Consider the following 8,919-nt stretch of genomic DNA (forward strand, 5'->3'; position numbering starts at 1 on the left):
ATTTGGAGGGGGTTGACCCCAGTTTTGGGGGTGTCGAGGCCAATTTGGGGGGGTTGAGCCCAGTTTTGGGGGGGTTGAGCCCAATTTTGGAAGGTTTGAGTCCAATTTGGAGGACACCGAGCCAAATTTTGGGTCGATTCAGTCCAATTTGGGTGGATTTCACCCAATTTGGGGTGGATTTAACCCAATTTTGGGTGGATTTTGCCAATATTGGGTGGATTTTGCCAATTCGGGGTGGATTTAACCCAATTTTGGATGCATCTACTCCAATTTTGGGTGGATCCAGCGCAATTTTGGGTGCGTTCAGCCCAATTCTGGCTCGATTTTGCTCATTTTTGCCTCGATTAAGCCCAATTCTGGGTGGATTTTGCTCATTTTTGCTTGACTTTGCCAAATTTGGGCGGATTTTGCCAAATTTTGCGTGGATTCAGTTCAATTTGGAGTGGATTTTGCCCAATTTGGGTGGATTTAACCCAATTTTGGGTACATTCAGTCCAGTTTGGGGTCAGTTCAGATCAATTTTGGATGGATCCAGCCCAATTCTAGCTCGATTTTGCTCATTTTTGCCTCAATTCAGCCCAATCTGGGTGCATTTTGCCCAATTTGGGTGGATTTAACCCAATTCTGGGTGGATCCAGCCCAATTCTGAGTTGATTTTGCTCATTTTGGGCTTGATTTAGCCCGATTTAGGTGGATTTTGCCCAATTTGGGTGGATTTAACCCAATTTTGGGTGCATTCAGTCCATTTTAGGGTCAATTCAGATCAATTTTGAACGGATCCAGCCCAATTCTGGCTCGATTTTCCTCATTTTTGCCTCGATTCAGCCCAATTTGGGTGGATTTTGCCCAATTTGGGTGGATTTAGCCCAATTTTGGGTACATTCAGTCCATTTTGGGGTCAATTCAGATCAATTTTGGATGGATCCAGCTCATTTCTGGCTCGATTTTGCTCATTTTTGCCTCGATTCAGCCCAATTTGGGTGGATTTAACCCAATTCTGGGTACATTCAGTCCAGTTTGGGGTCAATTCAGATCAATTTTGGCTCATTTTTACCTTGGTTCAGCCCAATTTGGGTGGATTTAACCCAATTCTGGGTGGATCCAGCCCAATTCTGAGTCAGTTTTGCTCATTTTTGCCTCGATTCAGCCCAATTTGGGTGGATTTAACCCACTTTTGGGTACATTCAGTCCATTTTGGGGTCAATTCAGATCAATTCTGGCTCATTTTTACCTCAATTCAGCCCAATTTGGGTGGATTTAACCCAATTTTGGGTCCATTCAGTCCATTTTGGGGTCAATTCAGATCAATTCTGGCTCATTTTTGCCTCGATTCAGCCCAATTTGGGTGGATTCTGCCCAATTTAGGTGCATTTAACCCAATTTTGGGTCCATTCAGTCCCTTTTGGGGTCAATTCAGACCAATTTTGAATGGATCCAGCCCAACTCTGGCTCCATTTTGCTCATTTTTGCCTCGATTTACCCCAATTTGGGGTGGATCCCCTTCCCTTTCAGGCTGTTCCCCCCCCCCCCATCCCCCCCCTCCCCCCCCCTCTTACCTGCCCTTCCCAGGCCTCATCCAGCTGCCGGGGGGCCGCTCCCCCCCCTCTTCCCCCGCCCCCCCCGGGGCCTCCCCCCCGCCCCCCCGACGCCCCCCGCCCCCCCCGACGCCCCGGGGGTCCCAGGGCCGGTACTGGCGGAGCCGGGCGAGGGGGAGCCCCAAGGAATCGGCGAAAAGGACCCTCCGGGACCCCCCCAGGAACGGGGGGCAGGGGGGGGGCTCGGGGGGGGCCGGGGGGGGCCGCGGGGCAGGCTGGGAAGGGCCCCCCCGGCGCGGGGCATGCCGGGAGTCCGGCCAAGGGGAGGGGGCGGGGGGGGGCGCCGGGGCGGGCGGCCGGGCCATGGCGGGAGGGGGCGGGGCTTAAGGCCGAGAGGGGGCGTGGCCCGCGCAGGCGGCGCAGGCGGCGCGGGGCGGGGCTTGTGCTTTCCCGCGCGCTCTGATTGGCTGCGGCGGCGCGGGAGGGACGAGGGGGCGGGGCTTACCGGAAAGGGGCGTGGCTTGTGCTCCCGGCCCGCTCTCATTGACCACAGCGGCGCGCGAGGAGGGGGCGTGGCTTGCGGGCTCCGCGCGCTCTGATTGGCCGCTACGACTGGGGGCGGGGCTTACGTGAGTGGGCGTGGCTTGATTAACAGGCTATTTATATAGGGGCGTGGTTTATGGTAAGGGGGCGTGGTTTGCCTGTGGGGGCGTGGCTTATCGGGGCGGGGAACGGGGGCTCTAGAGGGGCCCTAAGGGTCCCTAGAGGGGTCTTGGGGGTCCCTAGAGATTCCTGGGGGGCTCCAAAGAGGTCCTGGGGGTCCCTAGAGGGATTCTGGGGGTCCCTAGAGGGTCCTGGGGGGCTCCAAAGAGGTCCTGGGGGGATGTCTAGAGGGAACTTGGGGGTCCTGGGGGTCCCTAAAGGGTTCTGAGGATCTCTAGAGGCGTCCTGGGGGTCCCTAGAGAGTCCTGGGGAGCTCTAGAGGGGCCCTAAGGGTCCCTGAAGGGATCCTGGGGGTCCCTAGAAAGTCCTAGTGGTCCCTAAAAGGTCCTGGGGTGCTCTAGAGGGGTCCTAGCAGTCCCTAGAGGGATCCTGGGGGTCCCTAGAGAGTCTTGGGGAGCTCTAGAGGGGCCCTAAGTGGCCCTAGAGGTGTCCTGGCCGTCCCTAGAGGGGCCATAAGGGTCCCTAGAGGGGTCCTGGGGGGTCCCTAGAAAGTCCTGGGGGTCCCTAGAGGGTCCTGGGGAGCTCTAGAAGGGCCCTAAGGGTCCCGAAAGGGATCCTGGGGATCCCTAGAGGGTCCTGGGTGGCTCCAAAGAGGTCCTGGGGGTCCCTAAAGGGCCTTAAGGGTCCCTAGAGGGGTCCTGGCGGTCCCTAGACGGGCCATAATGGTCCCTAGAGGGGTCCTGGGCGTCCCTAGAGGGTCCTGGGGAGCTCTAGAGGAGACCTAAGGGTCCCTAAAGGGATCCTGGGGGTCCCTAGGGGGGTTCTAGTGATCCCTCAAGGGTCCTGGGGCGCTCTAGAGGGGTCCTAGCGCGCTCTAGAGGGGTCCTAGCAGTCCCAAGAGGGTCCTGGGGGTCCCTAGATATTCCTGGGGGGCTCTAAATAGGTCGCGGGGGCCCCTAAAGGATCCTGAGGGTCCCTAGAGAGGTCCTGGGGGTCCCTAAATGATCCGGGGGGTCCCTAGAGGGGTCGTGGCGGTCCCTAGAGGGTCCTGGGGCCATCTAGAGGGGCCCTAAGGGTCCCTATTGGGGTCCTGGGTGTCCCTAGAGGGACTTCGTGGTCACTAAAGTATCTCTAGGGTCCCTAGAGAAGTCCGGGGGGTCCCTAAAGTGTCTCCGGGGTCCTTAGAGGGGTCCGGGGGGGTCTCTAAAGGGGTCTTGGGGTCCCCTAAAGGGTCTCTGGGGTCCCTAAAAGGTCTCTGCGGTGCCTCAACCGCCCCTCCCTCCGCGCTTTCCGGCCTTTCGCGACGCCGCCAGCTGCCGTCGTCGCGACGCTCGGCGGCCGCGCTTTACGGCAGGGCCCCGCGTTGCTGGTTTGGGGGTGAGAGGAGGGGGTCCCTGAGGGGAATGGGGGGGGGCGGGGGGCTTGGGGGGGTCTTTGAGGGGAATGTAGGGGCGCAGGAGGGGTTTTGGGGTCCCTAGGGGTGGATTTGGGGGTGCAGGGGAGTTCTGGGGGTCCCTAGGGGTGGATTTGGGGGTGCAGGGGGGGGTTGGGTGTCCCTAAAGGTGGTTTGGGGGGTGCAGGGGGGGTTTGGGTGTCCCTAAAGGTGGATTTGGGGGTGCAGGGGGGGGTTTGGGGTCCCTAGGAGTGGATTTGGGGGTTCGGGGGGAGGTTTGAGGGTCCCTAGTGGTGGATTTGGGGGTGCAGGAGGGGTTTGGGTGTTCCTAAAGGTGGATTTGGGGGTGCAGGGGGGGTTTGGGGGTCCCCGAGAGGAGATTTGGGGGTCCCTAGGGGTGGATTTGGGGACTGGGTGGGGGTTGAGGGTCTTTAAAGAGAATTTGGGGTGCAAAGTTGAAAAGGGGGGGGGTCCATTAACCCCTTAACCCTTTCCTCCCCCCACCCCCAGGGGCGATGATGCCCGAGCGGGACCCTCCCTGGGAGGAGGAAGAGGAAAAGGAAGAGGAAAAGGAAGAGGAAAAGGAAGAGGAAGAGGAAAAGGAAGAGGAAAAGGAAGAGGAAAAGGAAGAGGAAAAGGAAGAGGAAGAGCCCCCCCCGGCCCCCCCCAAGCGGCGGGTGGTCCCGGGGATCCTCTATCTCTCTTTCCTCCCTCCCGGCTTCGGCCCCCGGCACGCTCGGGCCCTTCTTGGGGTGCACGGGGAGCTGGGGCGCATCTTCCTGCAGCCCCACGGTCAGTGCCGGGGGGGGGGGTAGAAAACGGGGGGCTGGGGGGGTTTGGGGGGGTCAGGGAGCCCCATAGAGCCCGGGGGGGGTAGAAATGGGGGGTTGGGGAGGTCCTGGGGGGTCAGGGAGCCCCATAGAGCCCTGGTGGGGGGGCAGAAATGGGGGTCCTAGGGGGGTTCAGGATGATTTATGGGGGGGTCAGGATGGATTTGGGGGGGTCAGGATGGATTAGGGCTCCTTAGATTAATTTTAGGGGGAGTCAGGATGGATTTGGGGGGGTCAGGATGATTTGGGGGGTCAGGATGGATTATGGCTCTCTGGATGGATTTATGGGGGGGGTCAGGATGGATTTATGTGGGGGTCAAGATGGATTTTGGGGGGGTCAGGATGGATTATTGCGCTTTGTATGGATTTTTCAGGGGGGTCAGGATGGATTTGGGGGGGTCAGGATGGATTAGGGCTCCCTAGATTAATTTTAGGGGGGGTCAGGATGGACTTGGGGGGGTCAGGATGGATTAGGACTCTCTAGATTAATTTTAGGGGGGGTCAGGATGGATTTGGGGGGGGGTCAGGATAGATTAGGGCTCTCTAGATTAATTTTATGGGGGGGGTCAGGATGGATTTTGGGGGGCTCAGGACGTATTAGACCTCTCTGGATTGATTTGGGGGGGAGGCAGGATGGTTTGGGGGGGTCCAGGATGATTTGGGGGGGGGTCAGGATGGATTAGGGCTCCCTAGATTAATTTTATGGGGGGGTCAGGATGGATTTTGGGGGGCTCAGGACGTATTAGACCTCTCTGGATTGATTTGGGGGGGAGGCAGGATGGTTTGGGGGGGTCCAGGATGATTTGGGGGGGGGTCAGGATGGATTAGGGCTCCCTAGATTAATTTTAGGGGGGGTCAGGATGGATTTGGGGGTGTCAGGATGGATTATGGCTCTCTGGATGGATTTATGGGGGGATCAGAATGATTTGGGGGGGTCAGGATGGATTTTGGAGGGGTCAGGATGGATTATTGCTCTTTGTATGGATTTTTCAGGGGGGTCAGGATGGTTTGGAGAGGTCAGGATGGATTAGGGCTCTCTAGATTAATTTTAGGGGGGGTCAGGATGGATTTGGGGGGGTCAGGATGGTTTGGGGGGGTCAGGATGGATTAGGGCTCCTTAGATTAATTTTAGGGGGTGTCAGGATGGATTTGGGGGGTCAGGATGGATTAGGGCTCCTTAGATTAATTTTAGGGGGGCTCAGGATGGATTTGGGGGGGTCAGGATGGATTAACGTTCTCCAGATGGATTCTAGGGGGGGGGACCAGGATGGATTTTGAAGGTTCCGGGCTGGATTATGTGGGTTCGGGATGGTTTAGGGGTGCTGACCCCCCCCTCTTTTCCCCGCAGGGGGGGCCCCGCGGCGCCGTCGCCGTCGCCCGGGGGGGCCGGGGGCTCTTTCGCCGAGGGGTGGGTGGAATTCCGCGACAAGCGGGCGGCCAAGCGGGCGGCGACGCTGCTGCACGGGGCCCCCGTGGCCCCCCGGCCCCGCAGCCCCTTCCACCACCACCGATGGAGCCTCAAGGTTTGGGGGGGGCTCCTTTTGGGGGGGTTGAGGCCCTTCTGGGGGGATCGGAGGGGGATTTGGGGGGCCCCAGGTCCTTCGGGAGGGATTTGAGGGGGTTCTTGGGGGGGGCTGGGTCCTTTCTGGGGGGACTGAGTCCCATTTGGGGGGCCCTGGGTCCTTTCGGGGGGGCCTGGAGGGATTTGGGGGGTGCTGGGTCCTTTTGGGGGGGGCCTTGGGGCATTTGGAGAGGCTGTGGGGGGGCTGGGTCCCTTTTTGAGGGACCAAGTCCTATTTGGGGGGGGCCTGGGTGGATTTGAGAGGGTTCTAGGGGGATTTGGGGGATCCTGGGGGGGGCTGGGTCACTTTTTGGGGGGACCAAGTCCCTTTCAGGGGGCTCTGGGTCCTTTTTGGGGGACTGAGTTCCATGTGGGGGGGGCCCTGGGTGGATTTGGGAGGGTTCTAGGGGGATTTGGGGGATCCTGGGGGGGGCTGGGTCCCATTTAGGGGGGCCCTGGGTCCTTTTGGGGGGCCTGGGGGGATTTGGGGGCGCTAGGTCCTTTCTGGGGGGACTGAGTCCCATTTGGGGGGGCCCTGGTGGATTTGGGAGGGTTCTAGGGGGACCTTGAGGGATTTGGGGGATCCTGGGGGGGGGCTGGGATGCTTTTTGGGGGGACCGAGTCCCATTTGGGGGGCCCTGGGTCCTTTTGGGGGGCTGGGGGATTTGGGGGGTGCTGGGTCCTTTTTGGGGGGACTGAGTCCCATTTTGGGGGGACTGGGAGGATTTGGGAGGGTTCTAGGGGGACCTTGGGGCATTTGGAGGGGCTGGGGGGGGCTGGGTCCCTTTTTGGGGGGACCGAGTCCCATTTGGGGGGCCCTGGGTCCCTTTTTTGGGGGGCTGAGTCCTTTTGGGGGGTCCTGGGGGGCCCTGGGTCCTTTTGGAGAGATGGTGGGGGGGTTCTGGGTCTCTTCTAGGGGGCCCTGGGGGGGTTCTAGGGGGACCTTGGGGGATTTGAGGGGGCCCCGAGGCTTTTTTGGGGGGGTCCTGAATCACTTTTTGGGGGGGGGGGGGGGGGGGGGGGCCTTTCCCAGCCCCTTTTGCTGCCCCAGCAGTGGGCTGGACCCCCCGAAATCCCCTCGATGGTTTGATAGGAAGCTCCCTGTCTTAATTAATTTTTATATATTCCTCTTAATTAATTATTTGGGCCCCCCTAATTAATTTTTCTGTGCCCCCCCCCCCCCTCCAGTACCTGCCTGGGTTCCGCTGGCCTCACCTGAGCGAGCGGCTGAGCTGCGAGCGCCAAGCCCGGAGCCAGCGTCTCCGCGTCGAGGTGGCTCAAGCCAAGCGCGAGGGGGGGTTCTACGCCCGCCCCCCCCTCCCAGAAAAGCCCCCCCCCGAGCCGGGAGGGGGACCCCGAAACCCGCCAGCCCCCCCGCCCTTGGGCTTTTTACCCAGAGACCCACGGAACGGGAGATCTGGGGGCGCAAAGCCCGGCCCCCCCCCACGGCGCCTCCCCGGCACCTGCTGGAGAAGGTGTTTGGGGGGGGGCGGGGGGTGAGGGGGGGGGGGTGAGAGGTTGGGGACCCCCCTCCCCGCCCTGAAAAAGTGACTCAGGAACCCCCAAAAGGGACCCTAAGAGCCCCCCCCCCCAGTCCCTAAAAGGGACCCAAGACCCCTATAAGTGACCCCAAGAGCCCCCCCCAGCCCCTAAAAGGGGCCCTGGACCCCTATAAGTGACCCCGGACCCCCAGAAGTGACCCCTAAGGGCCCCCCCCAACCTAAAAAAGGACCCAGGACCCCCCAAAGTGGCCTTAGGAGCCCCCCAGCCCCTAAAAGGGACCCAGGACCCCCCCCCAACCCTAAGGCGACCCCCAAAAGTGACCCCTAGAGCCCCCCCCAACCCAAAAAGGGACCCCAAGAGCCCCCCCAGCCCCTAAAATGGACTCCTAGGACCCCAAAAGTGCCCCCCACCCCCAGAAAGGGTCCCTGAAAGTCACTTTAGGGGGGTCCCCAATGTCAAATCCCATTTTTTTGCAGGGGGGGGAGGGTCTTAGTAGCCATTTTGGGGTGTCCTGAGCCCCTTTTTTCCGGGAGGGGGAGGTGCCTTTAAGCTCCTCCCCCCCTTATTATTTTTTAAAAGCCCCTAAAATCGCTGCTTTTCTCATTAAAACTTTTATTTCCATTAACAAAAATAAGTCCCGCGCGGTCTCTTTAAGGGGGGGCGGGGCTAGAGGGGAGGGGGCGGGGCTTATGGCTTCGGCGCGAGACATCCCTGAAGGGGCGGGACCGGAGGGAGGAGGGGGCGGGGCTTATGGAGGCCACGCCCCCTCTAGACCCCCTAATGGGGTTTTAAAGGGGCCGCGCCCCCATTTTAGAAGGTGGGGGGGCGATTCCAGTGTCAAAAATAGAAGCTCTGGGGTGGGGGGGGTCAACCTGCTATCCCTGAAAAAGGGGGGGGGGGCTCCCCAAAAAGAAAGGGGGGAGCCCCCAAAATGGGGGTCAAGGGGGGGATCTCCGTGTGCCCCCCCCACCCCCACAAATCACTGACCACCCAATGGGTGCAACCGTTAAGGCGCTCCCCCACGGACGAGTGTGCAACATTCAAACCCACCCCCCCAACCCCCAAAACTTGGTTCCCCCCATCTTCAGTTCCCCCCCCCACCTTTCACCCCTCCCACCCCCTCCCCTTTGGTTCCCCCCCAATTTCTACCCCCCCCTTTCACCTCCTCCCTTTCCGGGGTCCTTCAACCTCTGCGCTCCCCCCTCTTCTCCTCGCCTCACTCTGGTTCCCCCTCCCTTTTGTTCCCCCCAGCCTTGCCCCCCTCTCCCTTTCACCCCCATATATTCGGGGTTCCCCTCCTATTTCCTTCCCCCTCACTTTGGTTCCCCCCCCTTTTACGAGTCCCTCAACCTTATGGGTCCTCCCCCTCCCTTCACCTTTGGGCCCCCCCAAGGGGGTCTCCCCTCCTATTTCCTTCCCCCTCACTTCAGTTCC

The 8,919-nt window shown here is 60.3% G+C and overlaps 1 protein-coding gene across 1 annotated transcript; it reads left to right on the plus strand.

Moving 5' to 3' along the window:
• Window positions 1-3,516: 3,516 nt before the first annotated feature.
• On the plus strand, window positions 3,517-8,119 carry ABT1 (activator of basal transcription 1). The gene is given in 6 exon segments (XM_069882929.1): window positions 3,517-3,575; window positions 4,102-4,383; window positions 5,770-5,814; window positions 5,817-5,944; window positions 7,171-7,366; window positions 7,369-8,119. Coding segments are annotated over 5 exon segments (774 nt in total). The 5' UTR covers window positions 3,517-3,575; window positions 4,102-4,106; the 3' UTR covers window positions 7,497-8,119.
• Window positions 8,120-8,919: the final 800 nt, after the last annotated feature.

Source organism: Phaenicophaeus curvirostris, unplaced genomic scaffold (assembly GCF_032191515.1).
Source record: "Phaenicophaeus curvirostris isolate KB17595 unplaced genomic scaffold, BPBGC_Pcur_1.0 scaffold_405, whole genome shotgun sequence".
Lineage (NCBI taxonomy): Eukaryota > Metazoa > Chordata > Aves > Cuculiformes > Cuculidae > Phaenicophaeus > Phaenicophaeus curvirostris.